Source organism: Euleptes europaea, chromosome 1, assembly GCF_029931775.1.
Source record: "Euleptes europaea isolate rEulEur1 chromosome 1, rEulEur1.hap1, whole genome shotgun sequence".
In the NCBI taxonomy this organism is placed as follows: Eukaryota; Metazoa; Chordata; class Lepidosauria; order Squamata; family Sphaerodactylidae; genus Euleptes; species Euleptes europaea.
Window position 1 is genome coordinate 154,113,257 of NC_079312.1, and position 27,907 is coordinate 154,141,163.

The following is a 27,907-nucleotide window of genomic DNA, read 5'->3' on the forward strand; positions in this document are numbered from 1 at the left end:
ATATTCCTCAAACACCAGATGTACGCTGCTCAAGATCAATGGCTCAAGCAGCTTTCAAGGGATGAAAGGAAAAGAATTAAAAAAAAAAAAGCATATGCTTCAGATGACACGGCAGCATCTATTCACGAGATCAGAGCAAACTTGGGAAACGTCAGGGAAACTTGAGAGGTGCAACCCAGAGGGCAATTGTTTACCACGAAGTCAGCGCCACTCGATGCCTTGTTTTCCCACCACACAGAGCGTGTTCGGGCGGGGTAACGAACGGCAACGAACGTCTCTCTCTCTCCCCCCCCCCCCGCCCCGCCGCGCCCCTTTCCCTATTAGCCCCGCGCTTTTGAGAGGAAAAAGGAAGTCCCTCCCTAGCTGGGCGAAAAGAGCCGTTGGCAGCCCCCGCTCCCACCCAAAGCCCCCTTCGGCTGCATACGGGCGTGGCCTGGCTCCAAGCACCTGGGGCGAGCCGGGTCGCCGAGGGAGGGGGAGCGGCGCGCTCTGCCTCCCCGCGCCTCCTTTGGTGGGCCGTAACCCCCCCCCCCGCTGTCCAGCAGCGCAGCCCGGCCGCGTGTGCGAGAGCCCAGCGCGGCCCGTGACCCGCCACGCGGGGCCAGTGGGGACGCTCGGCGGGGCGAGTCCCTGGGGGCGGCGGGGGCGGCGGCGCTCCTCCTCCTTTCCCGGGCCGGGAGCTGGTGTGTGGGGCTCTTGAGCCGAGAAGGCTGCGGCGAGTCGCGGGCGAGCAGCGGAGAGATGGCTTTTGGGAAGAGCCAGAAGGATCCCTTCGGCACCGCCCTGGGCCACCTGATAGGTAAGCGGTGACCGCCTGGCAACCCCCTCGCTCCCCCTTTTGGCACGGCTTGCCCTGCTTTCCTCCCACCTGGAAACTTTAAAGCGATCGCCGTAGAACGAAGAAAGAAAGCAAAACCCCTTTTCTCCTAGAAGGCTCCACTTTTCCAGGAAGCCGGCTGTCTCCTTATCTATTAATCGTATTTCTGTATTAGATTTTTTAATTATTATTCCGACCTTCCTCCAAGGAGCTTGGGTAGCATTCCTGGTTCTCTTCGTCACTGTTTTGTTCTTATAACAACCCTGTGAGGTGGGCCGAGAGAGAGGGGGACTGGCCTAAGATCCCCAAAGAAGTTGCTGTGGGGATTTGAACCCGGGTCTTCTTGGGCCTGGCTGCAACCACATTGGTCGCTGAAGACTTCGGGCTAGTTTCCCATGTTGTCAAGGCACTCCGGATAGTAGCAACCCAGCTGCTCCTGTTGAGCTTTTCTCCAGGGACTATGGTTAGTCCCCAGCCAACTTTGAGATGGCTCTATGTGTTGTTGTTTACCATTGCTGGGCCAACCATGGTGGCTTTCCCCCCGGCAGGGTTCCTGTGCTTTTAACAGTAGTGTGATGGGGAGAAATTTCATTGGAAGCAGCTTTCCCCATTACTGTAAGGTGCACGCTAAAGTTCCTTCAGACAAAGCATAGATGTCTTGCCAGAAAGAAAGAAAACAAAACCCTTATCGCTAGCAAGGAAGGGCGTTGAATGTCAGCAAAGAGAACATCAGCCAGCCGTTCAGGATCCAAAGGTTGCTGAGCTTAGCTGTTTTGTATTGGATACGGCAAGACAGAATGGGGAAGGCGATTGTGGCATTTCTGATCTGTGCTGTTCCAGGGCTTGGGATGCTCTGGGGTACGGTCTTGATCCCTCCATGTGACGGATAGAGTGTAGAGAGAGTATGGCTGGGTAGTTCTTTGTGGCGGACTTGACTGCGAACCACGGAATAAACCTGCAGCATGGAGATCTACTATCTGGCAAGATCAGCAACTGTCAGTCAACTGGAGACCCATTTAACTTCCTCCTTGGACCTTTTCATTAATTAATTAGGAATAACTGCCACTATCCTTCAACAAACTCAAAGTAGGGTATGTGGTTCTCTATTTTATCCTCCATTTTTAAAGCCTGTAATATAGTTTAGGCTGAGGGAGAGTGATTGGCCCAAAATACTCTGGAGAGGTTTCAGTCCCTTTGAGATTTGCTCAGAAGAGCACTCCAGCTTTTATTTGTCTATTTTCTTCATGTATACCCCACCTTTTTCCCTAATGGGGACCCACATCAGCTTAGATTGTTCCCTTCGCCTCCATTTTATCCTCACCACAACCCTGTTAAATAGGTTAAGCTGAGCATGTGCGACCGGCCCAAGGTCCCCTAGCAAGCTTCCATGGCAGAGCTGGGATTTGAACCTGGGTCTCCAGATCCTATTCTAACAAATGCACCATTTGGGGCTCTCGCTCATGTGTGACAAGCTGCTTCCACCTAAATTTGCTCAACTAATAATCAGTCAGAACTGAATCCTGTCCCAGGGCAATTTATATGGATTTCTTCTTATCTGTTTAATCCTCACAACAGCAGTGTGTGGTTGGTGAGGCTGAAAGAGAATGGCTGTGGGGCAGCCAGTGGTATTCATGACTGAGGATTTGAACTCAGAATTCCCTGATCCTAGGCCAACACTAAGATCAGTGCTACTTTGCTTCTGGTCATCCTAATCCTAAAAACGCTTTCCTGGGAGTAAGCTCCATTGGCTCAGTGGTAGAGCATCTGCTTGGCATGCAGAAGGTCCCAGGTTCAATCCCCGGCATCTCCACTTAAGTGAACTAGGCAGGTAGGTAATGTGAAAGGCAACTGTCTGAGACCCTGGAGAGCTGCTGCCGGTCTGAATAGACAGTACTGACTTTGATGGACCAAGGGTCTGATTCAGTATAGGGCAACTTCATGTGTTCATTGAGTAAAGTGAGACTTACTTCTAGGTAGACCTGCTTGGGCCAGCTCCCCCAAATGTTCACTTGCTGGTGCTTGGTGGTGCTTTCCCAAAGCTGTGTGCTTCCTCCAACCTGCTTTGGCATTTCACTGAACCCCAGTGGTGAAAAGCCACTAACTACCCTGCTATCAGTTGGATTTCCTAGGCATAAACCATGCCTGCTGGATGCTCATTCCGGTGTTTGTTTCCAAGGTTGGAGATTTCCCAGAGGCTTCAGTCAATTTTGAAGCAAGATTGCCTTAAATCAAATCTCCCCTCCTGAGTAATTTGAAAGGAACAAAATGTATTTCAGCTTTTCCTGTTAGTGGCCAATGCCTGCATTTTGTTGTGACTTTTTATGTGAGAGAATGCTTTTTTTTCTTTTGCAGAAAAAGCCACTTTTGGAGCACTGCAGGTAGAAGAGTGGGGACAGTTCATGCACATCTGTGATATTATTAATACGACTGAAGAAGGGTAAGTGTCTTAATGTACGGTACTTTGGAAAGTTGCTTTCCAGAGAACACAAGACTCCCTAATAGTCCATCCGGTATGAAAAGTTGGATACTTTGTCTATATTGAAAGAAATTCTTTGTACACTTTGATTTGCTGTCTTGTAAAACAACTTTGAGCTGCAATTATGAACTCGGGGGTGGGGTGATTCTGCTCTTAGAATCATAGAGTTGAAAGAGGGTATCTAGTCCAACCCCCTGCTCAATGCAGGATCAACCTAGAGCATCCCTTACAAGTGTTTGTTCAGCCTCTGCTTAAAGACTGCCTGTGAAGGGGAGCTCAGCACCTCCCTAGGCAACCAATTCCACAGCTGAGCTACTCTTACTGTAAAAAAAATCTCCTAATATCCAGCTGGTACCTTTCTGCCCATAATGTATACCCATTATTGTGAGTCTATCCTCTCTGCCAGCAGGAACAGCTCCCTGCCCTCCTCTAAGTGACAGCCCTTCAGATACTTAAAGAGAGCAATCACGTTCCTTCTCAACCTTCTCTTCTCCAGACCAAACATTCCTAAGTCCCTCAGCCTTTCCTCATCACTCTCCTCTGCACCTGCTCCATTCTGTCCACATCCTTTTTGAAGTGAGGCCCCCAGAACTGCACACATTTGCCCCCTTCCAGTCTTGTGACACATCTCCCGTTCTCCAAGAGGTCTTGAAGATGACAGGGAAAGGCTCTGCAAGTTCTCGTGAGAGCTCTTTGAGCACTCCCAGGTGCATACCATCTGGCCTCAGGGGATTTGTCTGTATTACAATAGCGACTGTATAGGAGGATTTAAGGAGGGGCATTGTGAAATCTGGGAGAGTGATAAGACAGGTGAGGAGGTTTACATGCAAAAAAGCTGCACCTGCTACTTCCTGCATGTTATAGCACAGGTGCTGCAGCTAGTTAAAAAGTTGGCTGCAGCCAGTCCTTGCTCCCTGGCCCACCATTGGAGATGTAGATTACATACAAGTGTACAGCTTTAAAAGGTAACACGTGAAGCCCAGAAGTATGTGGTCCATCATTACTGACTGCAACCCATAATTTGTCCCCTGAATGGGTTATAACCACCACCAGCAATGTCTGGGCTTTATTCCTAAAAATTCTTGCAACCCTTATGTCATCTTAAAAACAAGAACAATTCTTAATGGCGGCTGTTACCGCACTAGGTATTCCCAGTGATGTATCAAGAGTTTGGAAATGTTATAAAAAAATCACTTTAAAAGGGTTTTTGGATGCCACGGATAAAAAATGGTTGGAAGACGTCTTCACAGCTAAAGGGGCCAAACAAAGTGCGAACAGTATTTTTTTTAACAGTTTCAAACTCTTAATACATCGGTGGGAATACATACAAAGTGCAAACAGTATTTTTTATAACATTTTCAAACTCTTAATACATTGCTGGGAATACATAATGCAGTAACCCCCTCAGTTAACCACCCATTTTAGTAACACAATGCAGTAAATAAAAGGATTGAAGCATCTGCTTCCTTATCAAATTGGCCACCTTATGATTTCATTAACACAATCTGCAAGGAGAGTGGATATATAAAATTTATCAGATGTACCTGGAAATGTAGGTAAAATAGGGGTAATGTTCAAGGGGTAAATATCCTTAAAAATGAACAGTGAAGTAACATGTTCAACTGTTTCCGTGGTGTCCAGTTGGCAAAAATATGCACTATTTACTTTCTTACATCCCAACATGGTGTTGTGGTGTCAGAACGCCACGTATTTACATGACCCCACCCTTCTCCACCCCCTGCCATTTGCCAGCCCTAAAGGCACTCTTATGGGAATAAACCCCGCTGAATAACATCAGACTTAATTCTGAGTTGGCCTGCTTAGGCATTCTCCCAATAGTTCAGAAAATGATCATACCTGTAACATAGTTACAAAGAAGCAATCCATTTGGATATTTGATTAAATGTCGTAAAAACATTGAATTGATCGATAGCATATCTTCAAAATATGCAATATTATGGTAGCTGCATAGAAACAAATAGCTGTCCTGAGCTAGTGTTTATTTTCTATGCCAGTGAAGTAGATACAGCTTTGGAAATATTATTTTCTCCCATCAAAATCAGTGTCTTAAAACACCACGTCATTCTTGAGGGGTAGCCATGTCATCAGTCCAGGGCAGAAAAACAAAGAGGAGTCCTGTGGCACCTTAACAACAGACAACATTTTCATAGTGACCTAAGCTCTGCTCTGTGAAAGCTTATGTTGGAATAAAACCTTGGTAGCGTTCAAGCTGCCACAGGACTCCTGCTTAATAAAACAACTGTGCCTTCTTACTCTGAACTTCACAGACTTCAGAAAATGGAAGGTATGCATTAAGCAAAGCAAAGCTCTCAACTGTTGCACAGGTTAGGGTTTCCCCCCCACTGATGGTGTACTTTTAAACTGTCATTGGTTTATTTCAGCTGATGGAAAACAGGGAGATGAGGCAAGTGGGAAGCAAGGGCAGCCAAAAGCTACCCTCTTCTGTCCAGTGTCTTTGCTGCCAACTACAGAAAACGCCCTAAAGCAAGCAGACACAATTGTGCCTTCCTAAGAAATGGAACCACAAGAAAGCTGTCAGGAAGAGTGTTAGTTGGTGCACAGGTCTACTGGGTGCATTCGGTATTTCTTGGCTGAAATTATATCCTCTTAGGAAATTGTCACTTGCAAAGTTTCTCTCAATAAAGCAGCAAATACCTCTCTACTAGATCAAAGTACAAAATCGTGTAGCCAAAGGCTGATGTCTGGCATTGCATACAGCAAAGTTCCTTGATCCTAATAGTTAATTTAGATGGCCCACTGAGATGTCTACCATTAATAGAAGAGTCATCAGTGTCAGCATAACAGGGTGGCTTGTGTTGTGGTAAATCAAAAGTGCTCTTTTTCGTGAACCCTCCTCTTGCAGCAGACAGTCTTCACTGAAAAAGTCAGTTGGCATGGCAGTCAGTGACAACTGGTGCCCCCAAAATAGGGGGTACTCCAAGTGCTCTCCTTCCACACCAATCCTATCACGCCTTCCGGTCAGTCCACCACCCACAGCTCCTCAGCCTGTTTTGCTCACACACTGTCAACAGAAGCCCCTCCAAATAATCACGGTAATTAAGTGGAACCTCCATGTTCAGACGTAGTATATCTCTTAGAATTAGTGACAAACAGTGGGTGGAATGTTGTTGACATCCTAGTTGGTGTCCATAGGTATTTGACTGTTGTGTTTGCAACCGACTGCTAAATGGAGTCCCAAAACCATTCCCACGTTTCCTGCTGCCACTCAATGGTCGTTTAACCAAATGCAAATAGATGAAGCTGTGAGTTAATTCAGAGCTGCCTTTGACCATCAGTTCACTGTAAGGGGAAAAGGGTATGAAGCCTGGACATCAACCCCCAATCAATTCCCCTGCCATTAATTTATACCAAAAATATTCAAATTCCACCCAGCTTCTCCCTCTCACATTAATTTTCCCAACCAGAACTTCCCCCAGATTGTTTTCCCTGTTGTTGATTGACCTCTAATCTCTCCTTGGCCCACCCAGAGAAAGACCCCTCCATTTTTCTCTTTAGTCAGCCAGTACATTCCAGCCCTCCCTTTCCCCACTTTAAAAAGCTGGCAATCCAAAAGGGAAGGTGGGCAGGCAGTGCCTGTCTTAAGTGGCAGCCACGCAGAGCCAGCCTGCCCCCTCCTCCCCAGCACAATGCAGGCACCTGTGCAGCAGTCAGTGAATCTCTGTGGGGCTGGCAGGGACAAATCCTGAAAAACCTCTTTGTGTGTCTGTCATGTGGTGATGTGTTGTTGCCTGTACTGGAGAGACCTGTCCTGTGTCTCACCTGGAGAGGAAAAAAGGTAATCCAGGAAAAGCAACAAAACACCTCAAGTCAATGTGGGTTTTCCCCCTGTGTCTAGTTGGCGGTAATTGTACAATTATTGTTTGCTAAATAGATGATACCATTTGGGCTGTGGGAGGGCAATTCTGAGGATTGCCTGTTCTCACCTTCCCCCACCCCTGCAGTATTTTTCTCAAGAATGATTTCTGTCCTAGAGTCATGATGATCCTAACTTTGACGTTAAAACAAAATTAAATGTCCACCTTTTGTGGTTGTGCTAAGACATTATTGAATGTATGGAAATACAAAAACCCTGATTTAACAGCCAGTTTATAAAGCAGAAATGTTTTCCTACACTGCATAAGGGAGAAGGTGTTTTCAGCTTCAGTGTATTTTCACACGAAAATAATCCTCTCTGCAATTAGAAATTTAGTGTATCAGGGTTCTAGCTTTCTTCCTTATGTATTAATTTTCCATGTACAGGGAGGTGTTTTTTTCCCTTTTGTGGAGGAGCATTCCATCATGCAACCCCCACCCACCCACTCACTTACAGCCTGCAATAAGGTAGGCTGGGAGAAGCTTTGCCACTGGATGCTGTTGGTTTATAAACTCTGCCTGGATTTTCCTGTCCAGCCACTTCTATTGTTTAGAAGATGGCATAGCTCTTTATCCTCTCTGACTTGTTCACTTGACTTGCGTTTTAAAGATCAGCCTGCCTTCAGAACCCATACGAGTTTCTTTAACCTCTGTTTTGTATTGCCAAGTTTACTAATTTTCAGGAAACCTCTTATTTAGATGAGGAGTGTATGGCTAGGATATTTCATATAGAATGGCCCCTCAGTGGGTAAAAAAGTCAGAGCTATCTTGATCACACACAGTCCCTGTAGTCTTAAAAAAATTAGATTGATATGACATATGTAATTGGACAGGCTCCTCCCAGTATCCAACAAGACAAGTCTGAATTTATCTTAGACCACAAACTTGAATTACTTATCCATCAGAATGGAAAAGCATCTAAATTCTCCCATGTGTAAAGAAGGCTATTGCAAGTAGAAATACTCTTGATAATGGGAAGATTTTAATCGGATTTTTTAAAACATGTTTATGTAATGAACCTGACTCTTCCTGAGCACATGTAATTGATTAGAATTTGATTTTTAAAAGATACAACAATCACTATTTTGATGATATTATACAGAAAGAGACAGACAAAAAATCAAGTTCCGTGCAGTCTTATAATTAAAAATACTAGATTGGGTCCTTCTGCTAAGTCTTCTGACTGAGAAAGTCTTTCTCCATTGCAGAAGTTTTTCTTTGGAAGAAGACTTAGGAAAAGGGTGTTGAAGAACCCAGTTATCCTTTTGTATTTGGGGCAGATGGAAACTCCTTTAAATTCTTCTCATTCATGTCTGTATTTAGAAAATCAACATAAAATGACACTCTACCATTGTTCCATTACAGAGCTACTAATATCTAATTCTGATTCCTACACTAAACTTCAGAATAAAAAATTCAATAAGTCACAAGTTCCAGAAGGTCCAGTATACGAAGGATAGCAGACTTACTTATGAAAAGTCATAGAATCTCCATGCAATCATTCCTCCATCCCCACAGTAAGCCATAAATTTAGGATTTAATCAACATTACCTTAATTATTTAAGGAACATTGTACAGTAGGGAAAAGACCTTCTTGGTGAAGAAAGCAATAGCTTAAAAAGGGGGTTGTCTGCTCCAAATGTTCTGCTAGTGGAACTGGATCTCCCCTTACCTTCCCCGCCCCCCAGCAGCTACCTGTGACCAATGAAAGGTTGTTGACAGGAGTAAGAAAACCCTTGCAGACAAAAAAGCTATGCGGTTTAGGTGGCTGCAATGAGGAGGGGAATTAGGCAAGATCACCTCTTGTTAACAGAACGCTATGTGCTTGCTTGAAAAAACAAACAACAATTCCTTTGTAGAATGGCTTCCCTCTTGCTTCCACCCCACCCTTTACCCAAATTTATAAATAAATGTAAGATGTGCACGGCCACCTCCAAAGTGTTTATCTACAAGCACGCTGAAAAATTGCATGGATTGTTCAGAAGCATCCTGTAATTAACACTGGATGAGAGCCAGGATGTTACTGTTAACACCCCTAGTCTTGCGTAATGGGTTTTTTGATACGGCAATCTTTTGTGATTACTATGTTGTCTCCGGAGAATGGGAGTGCGTTTAGGCTAGGCCTTTTTATTGTTTGCTTTTTAAGCCAGCTGACGTGATGGTGAAAGCAGTGGTTGATGCCATAAAATACAACTTCTTTAGATTCTGTGGCATCCTGTGTCAGTGCTAAGCATTGGTCTTGATGAATGTTCAGATGCAGTAAATGGAACTCTGAAGTGATGTGCAGAAGAGAGAAAGCAGAAAGAAGTCCTGGCCAGGATGGCACTTCTAAGACCTGGCCTATACATGCAGCTTCCTCAGGGAATAGAATACTGCAGGGGTGCAGTGATTTGTACAATTTTGAATTGCGGGTGGGGTACTAAGTTTGGAGGGTCTCTGTATTTTAAATAACCCTCTTCTCAAATTCACTACCGCCCGCAGAGGTGACGTGGCAGATGACCAGAGAGATGGAGCTTTTCCAATGCTGGCATTTTGCCTTTGGAATGTATTTAGCTGACCTCTCAATGTGTCTCGGTGTTTATCCTTTAATTTCCCCCCTACATAATGAATAATTGCCTTTCACTGCTACTCAGGGATGGTGGTGGTGGGACGTAGAGTACCTTTCTGCCTCTACAGGCTCTCAGTGAGATGGTCCTCCTGGACAGGAATCTTCTTAACTCCGCTTTGTGACGTTCCAGCACAAAAATCCTCCTTCAGCCTTTTTATCACCATGACAAGAATTTTGCTATTATTGAAGCATATAACTTGTTTTGCTCCTATTGGATTTACATTCACTCTTGGGATTGTTCACATTGGAGGGACCTGCTCCTATAGCTTAATGGTACTAGGTAAATCAACACTTCTCTCTGGTTTTATTTTAGTCCCAAAGATGCAATCCGAGCATTAAAGAAAAGGCTGTCCAAAAACTGCAATCATGTTGAGATTCGGCTTACTCTTTCCGTAAGTATAATGCTTTTGTCCCTCAGAAAAGAGATTTTTTGCAATGCCAGTAATGTTGGCACAAGTGGTATATCGAATGGTCATAGGGCTTTTCAGAAATGGTGCCTTAGAGTGAAACTATTTGAGTAAATATGTCCCGCATATGTCCCACGCTTCTGTTGGTGGTGCAGCAAAAAGCTTGCTGTTGCATTGTGGCCCCGGGTGTTTGTTTTTTTTTAAATGAAATGTGTAGTTCATTAGAAGGAGGTGTCAGTGTGGACTGACTTAGCTACCACCTCTGAGAGAGAGAGAGATTTGAATGCAGAACGTGGGAATGAGCCAAGAGACACGAACACTAGAGTAACTCATGCTTCTTGGTTTCTGGTTTGATTTGGGAAATTTGTTGATCTCTGCTTGATCTCCCTGCTCCCTGTAGCAAAAAAAAAATCTTTCTTGGCCTCTGCCATCCTGGAAGTGATGGGCTGAGAAGAGACAATGAGGAATGATAGAAGAAGGAATGGGGATTTACATGCATCAGAAGAGAAGCACTGCATTCATGTCCATCTCGCCATATGGGTACAGGATCACAATTTCTTGGAAAGAGTGAACGATGCTTCATTTCAGCCTAGAAATGCCATTGTTATGTCTCTCAAGCCATTTCACTTCAGGGCCTGTATTTCCCATATTCCTCATGTGGCAAAGAGAAGATTCCTCTGAGCCATGTGCAGAGTGTCTGTTCTTTACAATTGGAACCTCTTCCTTGTCAGTCCTGTCGGGTGTTTAGCATCTCATTTAGCAATGGCTCTTTTCTGTTGTTCTAAGGGTAAGGACTGGTTAGGAAGGGAAAGGGTAACGTCACAATATTGTGCCATAATATTGTTTCTTGGCTACATTTCCACTTTTGAATGCAACAGCATCAAGACATTCCATAAAGTCTGATTCAGTATTAGTAAGCACAAAACAATTGTCTGTTGAGCAAACCGTTCTTAACCACTGATGGCTCTGAATTGCTATACATAACTGTGGCAGGTCTTGAGGTCATAATTTTTTAAAAAAAGAAGACTCCCTAAAAAAACCAGGTAAGTGATGTGTCAGTGAAAAATGTTTAAATCATCTTCTAGCCATTCTTGAGGTGACAAAAATGAAAAAAAAAGTGCTCTAGATCCTAGTAGCTATGTTGTTCCCATAGCTAGCACAAGAAACACTGACTGTTTGGAACACCTAGTGTTAAAAATCATGAATGCAGTTTTTTGAACTCTTTGTCTCTTTGGGTTTTCAAGCAAAACCTTTAAAAAAACACCCAAAGATGTTTCTATACCAGGTTGACATTTCCCCCCAGTTATAGTAATATGTGTAGTCTTAAGTCCAATGGTGAAGAAAAACAAGTTGAGACAGATACTTAATTAGATGTCAATTAAAATAAAAGTGCAGACATCATAAATACCTTTCTGTGGACTATTGTGTGCCAGTCTGGTTGCTCCACCCAAAAGTGCATAAAAAAACATGAGAAGGGTAACGGAGCAAAAAAAAAAGTAGAAATTATTTCATTTAAAAAGGAAGGATCAAACTCAAATTTAAAAAAAATATAGAAGAAGATTGACAGATACATACAACATAGAAGGTATGAAGAAAAAGATTCCTCAAAAATAACACAGGGTTGGATCTAAAGTTTGGTTTTTGCTAACAGAAGTCTCTCTGGCAGCAGAATGGAACGCTTCTGCCCCCTGATGCAGCTTACTCAGCTCTGTGAAATGCTGCTCTTTGGGGCATACCCAGGACCCTCCAAAACACCATAAGAGGCAAATTAAGGCCTGTATTGAGAGGGGGGCATTTGCCAAAATTGTTCCCCCTTTCTGCTGACAGAAACCAACCGTGGATCCAACTCCCATAGGGTTGCCAGCTCCAGGTTGGGAAACACCTGGAGATTTTGGGGGTGGAGCCTAAGGAGGGTAGGGTTTGGGGATGGGAGGGACTTCATAGAGTCCACTTTCCATAGCAGCCATTTTCTCTAGGTGAAGTGATCTTTGTTGCCTGGGGATCAATCCTAATAGTGGGAGATCTCCAGCTACCACCTGGAGGTTGCCAAACCTAAACACCCAGGATTGATTATCCATCAAAATGGATAGTTAGGCAGCTGGTTTAAGAGGTCATACTTTATTACACAATCAGTTCCTACCCATGACATTGTTTGCTCCTGGGTATTTTGATCTCTAGTACACCATTTGTAAGGAGTTGGCAAAATGCTATGGTCTGTTAGTTGCTGTAAGCCGTGAGGGTAAAAAATATCTGCTCAATAGGGACAATCGTAAGGAGAAAACTATTGATTTCTGTCATATGTAGCTTGTGAACTCATTGGATGGGGAAAGAATGGATCCACTTGATGGATATTGCCCTGAACCAGTATGACAGAGGTGTTACCTAACAGTGTTGACTAACTTTCCTGTCCAAGTGGTAATTTAGGCCAGTGCTATTAAATATGAATGATTTGGTGCAATATGGGCCAGTTTATTGATTTAAACCAGGGTTGTCAAACATACGGCCTGCGGGCCAAATCCGTCCCCTTGAGAGCTCTTATCCAGCCCGCAAGGCATCCAAGGCAGCCACCTCCTCCAGTCCCGATCTGTGCTGGCGAGGCCTGGCCTGGCCTGACCAAGTGACAATTATGTCATACTCTGCCCTTGTAAATGAGTTTGACACCCCTGGTTTAAACCACTTGTGTTTTCAGAGTTTGTAACAGACAGAAATGTGTGGCTCCCTTTTTTTAATTGGCAGTTTCACAGACAGTGGCAAAAAATGTCTTTCCTTTTGGTTTTTGTAATTGTACTCAGAGTTACTTCATTGCCCATTATTGTACATCTATATGGAATTATTGTTTGTTTTGCAAAAGCATGGTTAGTGTTAAGTTAAGCAGTAATTAGAGTGACTGGCAATATTGCGAATTGAGCCCTACAGATTTTTAATTTCCCCAAAGTTCGGCTGTAGCTCAGGATCTGAACCCTTTTCCAGAGGACATGGGGCCAAAAAGAGGGACTGATTGAAACTGCTTTCCAATAAACCTGATTTTGTTACCGTAGCAGCAGCAGCCTCCCAATTTAGTTGGTAAGCTTTCCCAAAGCAAGTAAAGCTTTTCAGGCAAGGGATCTGGTTTGAGTTTCTTTGTGGGGTTAATGGCACTGGTTAACCAGTTTGTGCTCTTCTGCCTTGGTGCCAGTATTGTGGGTCTGATTAACCCCTGCTGAGAGATAACACACATTGAATGCACTTGTCCCTTGGATAGACTGAATTACTTATTTTCCAAAATAGACCTGTCCATTAAAAAAGTTTGGATAGGTAGAAATTCTACATTTTCTTGGTAGCTATGAGAAGTACATTCCTGTTGCCTTCATGGTAAAGGAAGAACATAGGAACACACAAAGCTGCCTTCATACCCATTCAAACTATTGATGTGTTTAGCTCTGCCTTGTTTACTGTGGCTGGCTGTGGCTCTCTGAAAAGGGTCTTTCCCAGTACCTGTTACCTGAGTTCCTTTTAGCTAGAGATGCCAGGAATTGAACCTGAGGCCCTCCTGCATGCAAAGTATGTACTTTCCCATTGAGCCATGACTCCACCCGGAGAAGAAACAAGGGCAAGATGAAAAAGCCAGATTCTGTGCCATAGTATAATTCAGTCCATGTGGTAGCTCAAAGCTTTTGGTTGTGTGAGACATGAACCGCTCTGAACACAGTTTTGCAAACTGAGTGTATGTGTTAGCTTCCAGGGATGGGAGAAAACTTGTACTTGGTATTGTGTTAACAGCTTCTGCATCTCAGGCATGGTGCCTAAACTTTGTTGTTTATCATGCGCGTGTGCATGAATACGATTGCTCATTGCATAGTCTATATTGTATCCGGAACTTGTTATGCAAGACCATTATCAGCGTAGGTGAGCAGGTAATTTTAAGTTGATAGGTAACCAACATTGCTTAGGTACAAGCTAGGTTACCCTGACATGACACACAGGGCTTGCAATACATGTGAAGTTTGCTGAATGAATATTTCTTCCACGCCCCCACCCTTCTGTTCTTCTTAGTAGCTCTGAATCACTCTGTGTGTGTGTAATTGTGTGTGTGTGTGCATGTTTGCATAACAGAAACTGTTCCTGGTTCCGCTTACACCCTGTGCATTGAGTTGGTTTTCTTTTTGTTTACCTTTGCTGCGAGCTGAGTGTGCTGTGTCCCGCTCAGCCAGAGGAATTGCAATAAGACATCACAGGGCACTGGACCCTGTTATCTAGGAATGAGCTCTGCATATATAACTAAGGTTCCTCCATTGTGTGATGTTTAGGGGAGGGCGAATGTTCCATTTGCATTTCCCTGTTGAGTTGTGCAGCCTGATAACACCACTGACTTGCTAGAAATATCTTTTATTTGCTCCTGGTAGAGAATATCGACAGCAGGTGTTTCTTCAAGCCCAAAAATAATTCAGGACAACTAGAATCCCTTCTTCTTCAGTATTATCTGCAGCCTCTGCTAAGAGCCCAAACAGAAAAAAACTGGAGGCTGGCAGAATGAGTCTATATTTATGCCACGAGAGATGAGGCAAATTCTACGCTTGGGTGAATGACGTTCAAGGAGTCAGTCGTGCAGCAAAGCTCAGGAAAGGAAGAAGGCAGGCGTAGAAGACGAGAACAAGAAGGTCAAGCCAAGGAAGTCATAGCTCCCTGGCCATAGTTTGGCTAGTGTGTCTCAGTTGGGGCTCACCTGGAGGAGATTGTAGCCAATCAGAAAATCAGGCAGGAACTCAGATCTGGCCATTCCTTAGAGATACATCCTTACACAGTTTAGTTTCTCAAGCCTTCTATGCTGGGTTGAGGTCTCTGCCTTGAAGGGAGGAGGGTTCTGATTTTGTAGGGTCTGATCTAGCAGTTGGTGGGTCGTTTTGCATTATGTTATCGCTTGTGGTCAGAGGTTATGTGTACCTTAGACCTGAGTCCATGTGAATGGGGCCTGCTTTCCCATTTGGGCCAAAATCATTCTAAGGTAGCCTGTGCATAAAGAAGAAAACCTTCCACAGCCTCTGGCTCCTAGATGCTGCCTGCTAAAGATTTATACCCAGCCGTACGTGCAGTCATGGCAGTGACAAGCACAAGCAGTAAACTGAATCTTTGACACAGTGACAAGGCTCCTTGTGCGAATTTGAAACAAAGTACTGAGGCCTTATCTGTGGTAAAATCAGAGATAACTTTATTGAGAGAGGGCAATTAGCACACTCAAAATAACGTTAAGCTTGCAGTAATGACAGGTAGTACTAGAATGCCTATGTTAACAGGGAGATATTCCAGATACCAGCCCATTCTGTGAAATGTAAAACCCTTCAGGAGGAGGAAGCAAGAGACCAAAAGGTAGAGTCAAAGGATGAAGCTACTTTACATGGGCAGATCCAAGTCCTGGGCAGGGTACAAAGTGACTGGGCAGTCAATAAATCAAAAAATTCTAAAGGTAGGGGCAAGGTGTATAATGGGTAGGCTTACTGGGTCCCTCCTGGCAACCAGTGGGAGCTTTTTGGGGGGTACAGAGGGTGGCGATCTGCGCCCCCGCACGATGACTTCACTTCTGGTGCGATGCAGAAGTGTGATAGAGAGGGTGATAGAGTCCCCCAGTGTGGTACTGGCGCTCCTGCATTGCGCCGGAAGTGCCATCATTGCTTGGGGATGCAGATCACTCCTCTCCTTCCTCCAGCCTGCTTCCGTCTGCTGACTGAGTGTCGGTGGGCAGCAGCAGGAATCGGTGGGCGATTTGCCTGCCATTACCAGGCTCTTGAGAATCCTAATAATGGGAAATGTTGGTTGTTTGGAGCAGATCAAGAGCATGAACTGCCATGGTTCAAGCAGAGATCCAGCAGGGAATGGAAGCAACACTTGTATTGTTTTGCAAAGTGTGCAAAATATAATTGTTCAGGAGGGCATTTTTGTAGAGGGAGTAGTGCTGTGATGTCATGGATCAGCTCAGGAGTGACCTCTGTCAGAGATGTTTTCCCTTCGAGTTAAGTTGTGGCCCCAATGCATTGTGTTGTTTGGCTGATAGACTCAAATGTTATCATATTTTGTAGTCTGCTTGCTGATTGACTGAATAGTTTTGTTTTACTAGGAATCTCTGCTGTTGTCACCATCAAAGGTTATTATTGTTAAAACGTTACCATAGTGCAGAGGTCCCCAACCTTTTTGAGCTTGTGGGCACCTTTGGAATTCTGGCACAGCCACAAAATGGCTGCTCCTGGAGGTGGAACCAGGTGCAAAATGGTTGTCCCAGCTTACCTTCAGTCACACAGCGAAGATCCTTGTTTTGTGGTGGCAGCTGCAGCCAAAGCAACGTTTTTTTTAAAAACTGCACATTCAACCAAATCTCCAGTGGCCAATCAGAAGCCTTAAGGGGTTAAAGCCCCATCTGGCTCCACCCACTTTCTAAAAACACTTGGCAGGCACTAGAAAAGGTTCTGCGGGTGCCAATGGTGCTCACGGGCACCACGTTGGAGACCGCATCGCAGTATGTATCTAGCTCACAGATTGACTGAATAGTTCTATCATACCTGTAATCTGCCTTGAGTACCAGCAAGAAAGGCAAACTATTGACAAAAGTAAAATAAACATGTGCTAGTGGGAAACTTTCATAGCACCACATGACGTGAAACCAGCAGAAACACAAACTTTGGGATAAATTGTGGCGTTAGTGATATGGCTTGGGGGTCTCCTTTTTCTCAGACCGGAGAAAAGGGAAGGAGGGATCCAAGTGTGACCCCTGATTGGTCCAAGGTAAGAAGGAGGGGAGTTGCTGGGGTCCTTTCCAGATAAGGAAAGGAGGGGAAGTTTCAGAATGGGGAAGAGGTTGTTGGAGATGGGGTTAATGGACAGAGTTCCTGCTGGCCTATATTGAGGCACAATATCAATGGAAAGTTGAGAATGCCAGTGGGAGCTAGGAACTTTGCGCACAGGAATGCTAATGCAGCAGGCTCCTTTGTGTCTAAACATACCTTGATTCATTACTGAGTGGTCTTGATGAATTCTCTGAGAGCTGATGCTTGCTTCTGGCTGAGGCTGCCTTTGTTTCCAATGGACACAATGAGATTATATTGAATCCCTGCCCTCTTGTCTGCTGGCTCACAGCCTTTTTCCTTGCTGAATGTTCTGAAACTTGCTTTCTAGCCTTGGTGTGACTGGTAGAGAAGAGCTGGTCTCAGTTGCCAGGCTGGGTTGGGGAAGAGAGAAGGTCAACAGAAGGGAGGCTCATGGCAGTATTAACGCATGTGTGGAAGGTGATTTTAGAGGATGTTATACAGTTCTGCCCCAAAGGGACTTTTTGTCAGAATTAATACGATGTACAACTTCCTAGAATTTCTTGAGGTGGCTTCCCATTGTAATTTCTTAGCACGTGTGCCTGGAACAAAAACCCCAGTTTGAGATTGTTGGTGCCTTTTGTATTTTATTACATATTAAGTAGCTTTTGTAATCTGGCAGCTTGCACAGAACCTGTAATGTGACACATTGCTAGCCCTCATATTTATGCATCCATCTCTACTGCCCCTGTCAATTACGCCTCTACTGATAAAACTATTCTAAATGTCCCCCTGAAAAAATCAGTTGGCCATTGTTGGAAACAGGGTGCTGCTGGAATAAATAGACCTTTTAGTGTGATCTAGAGCAAAGCTTCTTAAACTGTGGGTTGCGACCCCATATGGGGTTGCGTAACTGTTTGTGGGGGGGTCGTGAAAAATTTGGCAACATGTTTTAAAATAAATTTCTTTATGATTTATTATCAGTAAATATTTGATTTGTATACTTATTTTATATACCTATATACCCGGGGTCGCGTAAATATTTCTTGGGGTCGTGAGTGGAAAACGTTTAAGAAGCCCTGATCTAGAGGATATTTTTTGGACATGGATACATGTGCATTCTTGTCAATTATAATTAAAAAATATTTGTTTTTGTGACAAGCAAGCCTCGTGTAGTGGTTAAGAGCAGTGGCCTCTAATCTGAAGAACCGGGTTTGATTTCCCACTCCTCCACATGAGCAGTGGACTCTAATCTGGTGAACCAGGTTGGTTTCCCCACTCCTCCAATTGAAGCCTGCTGGGTGACCTTGGGCTAGTCTCAGTTCTCTCAGAACTCTCTCCGCCTCACCTACCCCACAAGGTGTCTGTTGTGGGGAGAGGAAGGGAAGGAGATTGTAAACCAGTTTGATTCTCCTTAAAAGGTAGAGAAAAATTGGGGTATAAAAATCAATTCTTCTTCTTTTCATTGTTTATAGAAGGCTCATATAGGAGAGAGATGGCTCCTTTAGAAGAGAGGCATTTGACCAACTGTTGGTCTTTGTATTTTCAGTGGGATGCTTCCATTCTTCTGTTCCTTCTTCCCTGCATGCGAGGAGCGCAATCTGATACCAGCTAGCCACACCCTGTGCCCACTGAATCCTATGGGGTGCAAACGAAGGGCATGGCTGCAAAGACCTGTCTCTCCCACCCCCCGTTCTTGTTTTTAACATCCACCTGATAAGGAATTTTGGAGAACCAAAATTTGCAGACAGTTCTCTGCCATACTGATAAGACAGCCATTAGAGTTTGCACATGGGCACACGGCAAAGGAATTCAGCTCTTAGGCAGGCAGCCAAGATGGTTGCTTGGTAGTTAACCTCTTTTGGTATTAATAGTCCTCGGGTGTGTCAGACCTGTTCTCATAGTAGGTAACCGGCTTCGTATGCAAATACACCAACCTGCTGGTTTTACTGGAGACTTGGTAGTTCATTGGACCTCGGCTAGTAGGTTTGCACGGCATCTACTACAGGGGGAATATATATTTAAAAGTGAAGGCCCAGAAAAAAATTCATGGAACAGCACCTCCCCCCCAGCCTGCTTTCAAATGAAATTTTTAGGGAGCACTGTGGGGGAAAACAGATTGGAAAACAGATTCACTCTCTTTTAGAGTGAATTAAATGCTTTTTAAGACTAGGTTTTAGTTACTCAAAATGTACATAAAAGTCTTCATATTACACAACAATCTATAACATTAGGGAATGATAGTTCTTGCATATACTGTAGATATATACAACATTTATGTGGATTGACTTGAGATGGTATTTTATTTAATAACTTCCTTATTATTTAAATGTGACCATAATGAATGTCTCCAATTGATATGTTATTTTTGTCCACAATTAAAGTAATGATTTATATGGTAATATATTATTAAAGAGTTCAGTGTTTTCAGTGATACTCAATTAAATATCCAGATATGCTGCTAGTCCTTTATGACTGTATGACTGTAGGAGTCTGTTTCTCTCCAAGTAATACATCAGGGATGGGGAACCTTTTTCCTGCCAAGGGCCATTTGCACATTTATAACATCATTCGGGGGCCATACCGGACATAGATCTCCCGGCATGGGGGGGGGAACAGGCTAGGGTTGCCAGGTCTCCAGCCACCACCTGGAGGTTTGCAAACCTAGGAGAGGCTATGCAGGGGAGGGAGAGAAGGAAGGAAAGAAGGAAAGGAAGGAAAGAAAGAAAGAAGGAAAGGAAGGAAGGAAGGAAAGGGAAAAAAGGAAGGAAGGAAGGAAAGAGAGGGAGGGAGGCTTCCCCCACACACACGCACTCGCCAGCGGCCCAGGGATCTCGCGCGCACACGCATATACACGGGGAGGGCTGGGGGGGACCATCCGGTGGCAGCGCGGCAAGCGCGCAGGCCGGGGAATGGAGCACAAGGAGGGCTGGGGGGGGGACCCTCCAGCGGCAGTGTGGCAAGCGCGCAGGCCGGGGAATGGAGCACAAGGAGGGCTGGGGGGAACCCTCCAGCGGCAGTGCGGCAAGCCCCCACAATCACCCAATCAACCTTCAGCTTTGTGTGCATGCGCTCTGGCCTCCCAGTGAAGCCCGAAGTGCTGAGATGAGGGCCTGGCTAGCTACAGCTAGCTCTGTGGAGCTCCCAGCCTTGGCAGGTGGGTTGGGGGCCGAACAAAATGATCTCGTGGGCTGTATCCGGCCCATGGGCCGGAGGTTCCCCAACCCTGTAATACACTTTCTTCTATTTCCTACAGAACTTTTCTGTTTTCAGTTTCTGAGTTTTTTTTACTGCCTTTTTGATGTCAATAAGATACTTGTGCTAAGGTAGCATGGGATGCAGCACGTTGCTTCTCTCTCCTTCTCTCTCTCTCTCTCTCTCCCCCTCCCTCCCTCCCTTCCTCCCTGGCATATACTTGTAGTTCTGCTTATGGAACGTGAAGGCACTTTCATAAATATGCTAAATTGTACAGTTTTATATAGTGATGAAGTAGTAAATTATTTATGTTGTTACAGCAGTAGAGTAAGGTTTGGCTTGATAAGAACGCAAGCATTACATAAGTATTTTAGTTTTTTGTAAAATATTTGTCCTCTTCCACAAAGAATGGGGGACAATGACCCTTTCCCCCATGGACTCAAAATGTCGAGAAATTTTACATACCTACTGTATGCACCCAGAATGCTAGATGCCAAGGAGAAGGGTTCTAGCATAGCCTTTCCCCAATATACTAGTTGGTTAGGGGGGTGGCGGGAAGTATTCAGACTTGCAATGCCCGTTATGTTTAGTTTAAAGTGGAACAGCCTTATTTGTTCCAGTGGCTGGGGCAGGGCATGACAGCTATAATGCCACTAAAGCAGCCTAAGCTATGCCCTCTGTTTGTCACTGGTAGTCTTATGTGTGATAGAACATATATAATGGCACAGGGGGAGTTATTTAATGACTCAGAATCCAGTGGAGAAAAGGCAAGGTGAGGGATGAGTGTAGAAAGATCAAACAACCTCCTAAAGCAGGGGTGGGGAACCTCCGGCCCGTGGGCCGGATACAGCCCGTGAGATCATTTTGTCCGCCCCCCAGCCCACCTGCCAAGGCCGGGAGCTCCATGGAGCTAGCTGTCGCGAGCCAGGCCCTCATCTCAGCACTTCGGGCTTCACTGGGAGGCCAGAGCGCATGCGCACAAAGCTGAAGGTTGATTGGGTGATTGTGGGGGCGTTTCCCAAGTCTCCCTGCTTCCTGTTCCTTGGCTTCCTGTTCCTTGCGAGAGAGAGAAAACGTGTGTCTGGCCAGCTCTCTCGGCAGCCCAACTTTGTTTGCTTGGCACCCCTCCCCTTCGCCCGCGCCCTACCGGCTTTTTCCAGGCAAGTGAGTGGCTTGCTTCGAGTTCTTGGGGCAGCGAAGCCCCTGCCTCCATTCCCCCCCGCCACCTGCATGCTCGCCCCGCCGCGGCCTCGAGTTCTTGGGGCGGCCGAGGCCCCTGCCTCCATCCCCCCGCCGCCTGCGCCCTTGCCATGCCGCGGCCTTGAGTTCTTGGGGCGGCTGAGGCTCCTGCCTCCACCCCCTGTTGCCTGCACACTTGCCGCGCCACTTGCCGAGGGTCCCCACCCAGCCCTCCCTCTACTTGAGCCCCTGGCCCCTGCGCTTGCTGCACTGCCGCCGGAGGGTCCCCCCAGCCCTCCCCGTGCTCCATTCCCCGGCCTGCGCGCTTGCCGCGCTGCCGCTGGAGGGTTCCCCCCAGCCCTCCTTGTGCTCCATTCCCCGGCCTGCGCGCTTGCCATGCTGCCACTGGATGGTCTCCCCAAGCCCTCCCCGTGTATGTGCGTGGGCGCGCGAGATCCCTGGGCCGCTGGCAAGTGCCTCCCTCCCTCTCTTTCCTTCCTTCCTTCCTTTCCTTCCTTCTTTCCTTTTTTCCTTTTCCTTCCTTCCTTTCCTTCTTTCATTTTTTTCTTTCTTTCCTTCCTTCCCTTCTTTCCTTCCTTTCCTTCTTTCCTTCTCTCCCTCCCCTGCATAGCCTCTCCTAGGTTTGCAAACCTCCAGATGGAGGCTGGAGACCTGGCAACCCTAGCCTGTTCCCCCCCCCCCCATGCTGGGAGATCTATGCCCGGTATGGCACCCAAATGATGTTATAAATGTGCAAATGGCCCTTGGCAGGAAAAAGGTTCCCCACCCCTGTCCTAAAGGCATGCCAGCCATTTTGAAGTCACTCTGGATTGTGAGTGCTAGTGTGCTGGACTGGGATCTGGGAGACCCAGGTTCAAATCTCTACTGTCCTTTTGCTCCGATAAGTAGCTCGCAAGGTTATAGTAGCCAGCAGCTGAGAATTGATTGGTTTAGGACCTGTCCACTGCAGGAAGGAGGAGGCAAAAGGGCAGTCAAGGACTCAGGGAGCTAAAACGCACTTAGTTGTAGAACTGCCCAGGAGACTTCTTACAGGGTGTAGAGCCTGGGAAGGTTGTACTCCAACGGAGGGGACTTTTAGTACTTGGTGTCTGCACCCTTTCTGCTGTTTGAGTGGGAGCCCTAATCTGTCAAGATTCAGATTCAGCACCCTCCTTCTGAGTAGGGCTAGGTAGCTAGATACCCTGGGCTGCCCGGTGTGCATTCAACTTCTAGTCCCGGCTTCTGTTTGGACCTGCCACCTCTGCTCCTTTGATAGAGTCACTTGCCAGGTGGACTTGGAGCTTCCCTCTGGAATTTCAGGTAGGGCACGGACTGTGGGAAAATCCTCCTCCTCTGGAGAGGTTTCATCCCACTCTTACGCTGGGTCAGGGCTGGTCCTGACAGGGATGGGGCTTCCCCTGCTTTCCAAGCATAACATGTTGCTGTAGAAGAGCTAACTCTCTTGGCTGTAAACAGCTGGATGTATCAATACTGCACTGAAAAGTTCATACTGGCATATTGGATGGCTAACATTTCCCCAGACATTGGTAGTGGGTAGACTGTTTTTGGCAGATCTGGCTTTGTTTTTATCATCTTGTAAATGGACTGTTGAAGAGCCCCGTGGTGCAGAGTGGTAAGCGACAGTACTGCAATCTAAGCTCTGCTCATGACCTGAGTTCAATCCCAACGGAAGTTGGTTTCAGGTAGCTGGCTCAAGGTCGACTCAGCCTTCCATCCTTCCGAGGTCAGTAAAATGAGTACCCAGCTTGCTGAGGTAAAGTGTAGATGACTGGGGAAGGCAATGGCAAACCACCCTGTAAACATAGTCTGCCTAGAAAACGTAGGGATGTGACATCACCCCATTGGTCTGTAATGACCTAGTGCTTGCACAGGGGACTACCCTTACTTTTTGTCGCGCCCCAGGCTAGGAAGCACGTAGCCGAAGGCAGGGTCTTGCTCGTCTAGTCGGGGTTGAAGAGTTTCCTCGGCCTCAGACCATTCAGCCGGGGAGTCTGAGCTCGCTTCCCCGTCTGAGTCCGCCAGGGTTGTGGGCTACAGACAACTAGCCCGTCCTAGCCAGCCATCCTCCTCGGCCTCCACCCCACAACCCCCTTTTAAGCCTTTCCCCCTCCCCCGGCTCCGCCCTCTCGAGCCTATATGGGCTGGGGTTTTCTTTTTCCTTCTGGGGCCAGCCTGCTGAAGGAGCCCCCTGGTAACCCCGCCCCCCTCCCGACTCTCGCCCTGTTGCGGTTCAGTGGGTTGCCAGGCGCGGCTCCCGACGCCCGACCCACTGACGATCCGTCGCGGGTCGGGGTCTCGCCTGCCTCTGGTGGGTGTGACTCCCCCGGACTTCCCCAGGGGCCTCCTGGCGTTCGTCGGCCTGCAGGGGAAAGAGGAGGGTCATGTGAGGAGCCGCCACACCGAGCCGGCTCCTGGGGCGTAGGGCCTCCAGAATTCTCCTGCCTGGCCTCTTCTCCGGGCTTCTTCCCCTCCTGCCTCTTCCTCCGCCCGTCCCCGCTGGCCTTCCCCGGCTCCGGTGTACCGTGGGAACCTCCCGGACCCCAGGTGAGCGGTGGGGTGGGGGCCGAGCTTGCGCCGCCCGGGAACGAGCTGCCTCCCGGCCCTCCCGGGCTCCAGGTGAGTGGCGGGGTGGGGGCTGAGCTTGCGCCGCCCGGGCACGAGCCGCTTCCCAGCCCTCCCGGGCTCCAGGTGAGCGGCGGAGTGGGGGCCGAGCTTGCACCGCCCGGGAATGAGCCGCCTCCTGGCCCTCCCAGGCTCCAGGTGAGCGGTGGGGTGGGGGCCGAGTCCGCGACACCCGGGAACGGGCCGGTCGCAGGACACTTTTTTAGTGGTTACATTATTTTAATGTGGTTTTCAGCTTGTTGCTGGTTGCTTTGTTAGGCTCCTTGAGTGTAAGGAGATATGTTGGAATATAAATGTTTTAAGTAAAATAAATAAGGCCTCTGTACATTGTGTGTGTAAAGTGCCGTCAAGTCGCAGCTGACTTATGGCAACCCCTTATGGCAGTGCTCCCCAACCTTTTTATCACCGCGGACCGGTAAATGTTTGATAATTTTTCCGTGGCCCGCTTGTTTTGATTTAATAATTTTAATTTAATTTAATTTATATAAATCACAAAAGATGACTGTGCCCCCTTTCAATACAGAGATGCCAGCGTGCCCCTTTCAATACAGAGATGCCAGCGTTCCCCCCTTTCAATGCAGAGATGCCAGCGTTCCCCCTTTCAATACAGAGATGCCAGCATTCCCCCTTTCAATACAGAGATCATCGCGCCCCTTTCAATGCAGAGATGCCCCAGCATTCCCCCTTTCAATACAGAGATCATCGCGCCATAGTGCTGAGTCTCCTCAATAGCAGAGAACCCCCGCCCCCCCTCCATGCACTTATGCCTGAACCCGCACAAACACATTCGACCCAGGAGTTGTTGACCTAAATAAGTGCAATAGGCCTGGGTGAATGAGAGGGCATTCTAATAAAACCACTGCTGCTCCTCTTTCCGTTTGATAGTGCTGAGTCCCCCCCCTCCGTGCACTTACCTCACGGCAGCTTCTCTTCAGTCCCCACGTCTCCGACCTCGAGTCCTCAGTCCTCCCGTGGCGCCTCCTCCTCGGCCAATGGCGTGAGGTTTTCATTCGCTATTCATTCGCTATTGTCACACAATGGGCGGGCTTGGGAGGGCACAATGCTCTGCGCCTCGGCCGCCCGCCACAGTGAAATGATTTGAAGTTCCTCGGGCGGCCCGGTGCCGATTGATCCACGGACCGGCACCGGTCCGCGGCCCGGGGGTTGGGGAACACTGCCTTATGGGGTTTTCATGGCAAGAGACTAACAGAGGTGGTTTGCCAGTGCCTTCCTCTGCTTAGCAACCCTGGTATTCCTTGGTGGTCTCCCATCCAAATACTAACCAGGGCTGACCCTGCTTAGCTTCCGAGATCTGACAAGATTGGGCTGTGCCATGCTGCCTTCCCTCCTCTCTGTACATTAGCCTCCCACAAATATACTGCTTGTAATAAATGTGATCGGTTTGCCAAGATACAATCTTGTTTCTTGGAATGCTTTGTAATATGACAGCTGCTCCTCCTCCAGTTGTGGGTAGAGTCTCTCCTAGTATTTGTTTCTAATTATTCATCTAGATGCAGTGAATCTGCATGAGACATGGAGGGAAGCTGTATAGTCCCTTGTTTTATCTCTGTTTATTAAATACTAAGCACAGGCGGCTAATGGAGTGGGATGTATAGGCCCTAGGGATGCTGTTAAACCACTATTTTCTGTAGACGATGTACACCAACCAACCACCCAGTTAAATGTTTACCAAAGATCCAGTGACTTCGGTCCTACCTCTTTGCGAGGTATTGGAGTTGGGTAACTTACAAGATTGCTTCAAGCTCTTTTTGAGTCAGTCATAATAGTCTTTACTTTTACATTTTGACCTATGGGCAAAATGCTGGTAGATGACTAGTTTGCTTCCTGACGTTTCAGCATTTGGGTTGCACATTTGTAGGCTCAGCCCCCTTCCCGTTTGAAGGAGAATCTCCTTTCCTCATTGTCTATTTCCTCTTTGTCTGCAACTTCACTTTCCTGGGGCACAGAAATGGTGAAGATGCTATAGAGATATCTGAACAGTACTGAATGAAGTGAGCGTGCATACACACATGTACAAGGCAAATGATTGCCATCCAATGAGTGAGCGCCATCAGCATTGGGGGAGGGCTTAAAGTAGGCTGCAGAGGCCAAAGCTTCCCAATTTTATTGTCTCCAGCAATTGGTATTCGTAGACAGAGGTTTCCATTTAACCATCATGGCTAATAACCAGTGATGGACCTATCATATATGATTTTGTCCAATTCCCTTTGAAAGCCATCTAAGGTCGTGGCCATCCATACATCCTGTGGCATCAAATTCCACAAGTCCAATGAACGCTGTCAGAAGAAGTACTTCTATTTTGTCTGTCCTGATTCTGTCCTGAATCTGTTGCCTGTCAACTTCATTGCTGTCATGATCCTGGGCCTAAAGCTGAGGAAAGGAGCGATCTGTAGGGCTCGAGGAAGGTTCTCTTCCACAAAGGCAGGAGGCCTTTGGTAAAGTTTACAGTAGGCCTACATTTCCCAGGAACCTTCCAAGCTTCAGGATTGGACTGGGGAAATATGGAAGGAAACATGTTGCCAAGCATCCTACTTTTCATTTAAGAGGTAAGGTTGATTCTGTGTACATAGATTTGCAAAAGAACAATGGGATTAAGGTCTTTTTCTCTACTCTGCATGTTTATTTTTATAACATTTTTGCTATGAAGAAAATGCATGTTATCTCTGCAGACACATATTCTCAGTTTTGAGAACTGCAAAACCAAACATCTGTGATAATACCTTCTAAATAGAAAAACTGCCGAAAATAATCTTATAGAAACCTCTGGAAGAGCATGACATTGTGAACGGATTAATGAAATTCATTTACCAAAAAAATTAAACATTGCTTCAATATATAGCCTCATGCTCCATAACTAAAAACTCATCCTTATTTCATGATGAATGACCTTTAGACTATAATGTATTTTTAGATGGATTTTGTTGAGACAATACTTTTTGAAGAAAAACCTAATTTAAATTTTAAAAAATCTGATTATTATATTTTAAAAAGAAACATTTATGTTTATCGACCCTGGTTCCTGTTCCAAAGAAAGGGAAGGGCTTGTGCTGTCATAGGGAGGGGATGCCAAGTCTAGGTACTTAAGAAAAGTCCATGTCTGTGGCCAAGCCAGGGGCGCATGACTGCAGGGCACCTGCCACAAATGAGCTCAGCACTTTGTTAGTCAGCATGGAGGGAGTAATCTTGCGCTCCCTACACCTGCACCTTTTTTCTTCCCTTCAAGGTCTTCTAGATTTTATTCCCAAGATTTGAGAAATAAGTGGGCACCAGGAAACACATTGGTAAGCTCCGCATTAGGAACCACTGCTCTGCAAAGCCTCTTATTGCCCACTTCTGGGCATCCGAGAATAAACGGCAAAAACCTTCTTGATAGGTATTTCGTAGCTTTGGACCTTTGGGGATTCATCAGACCCTAAGCATATTGGGCATTTGAGGGAGCTGCTGATCTTTTATATGTATTAAGATGCTGTATCTGGGGGCAAGTAGGTGATTATTTCAGCTGCTAACCAGCAGCTATCAAAATGCTTCAATTAAAAATGCAATAATGTAAAAATGCTATACCTTTAAGAGGTTAAATTTTTAACATTTATCCTTTAGTTTCCACCTTTCTTCCACGTGGGGGTTGACAACCTTAGGGGAGAGCCACATGTGCTCTTTGAAGGAAGGGGGGATAAAAACATGGCACTGTGTAGATACGACAGCTAGAGCATGTATAGGATTGGTTTGATAAACCACTAGAGGAAACATAATTCAGATTAATCCAGATCTGCAGGATCCTTTTGAAACTCTTAGCAGTGTGCACGCTATTGTACCACATGAAACTGCCATCTAGATGTATTCTTTAATTTTTGGCTTAATTTACAAGCTGATTAAAATAGACTGCTGTATTAGTGTCAT

At 46.2% G+C, this 27,907-nt stretch overlaps 1 protein-coding gene across 1 annotated transcript in view; it reads left to right on the top strand.

Moving 5' to 3' along the window:
- The first annotated feature begins 741 nt into the window (after positions 1-741).
- Positions 742-27,907, top strand: part of TOM1L1 (target of myb1 like 1 membrane trafficking protein) — a 64,791-nt gene continuing 37,625 nt past the window's right edge. Inside the window, exons 1-3 of the mRNA XM_056862149.1 lie at positions 742-799; positions 3,170-3,254; positions 10,109-10,187. Of these exons, the coding sequence (XP_056718127.1) occupies positions 742-799; positions 3,170-3,254; positions 10,109-10,187 (222 nt within the window). The remainder of the gene's footprint in view (positions 800-3,169; positions 3,255-10,108; positions 10,188-27,907) is intronic.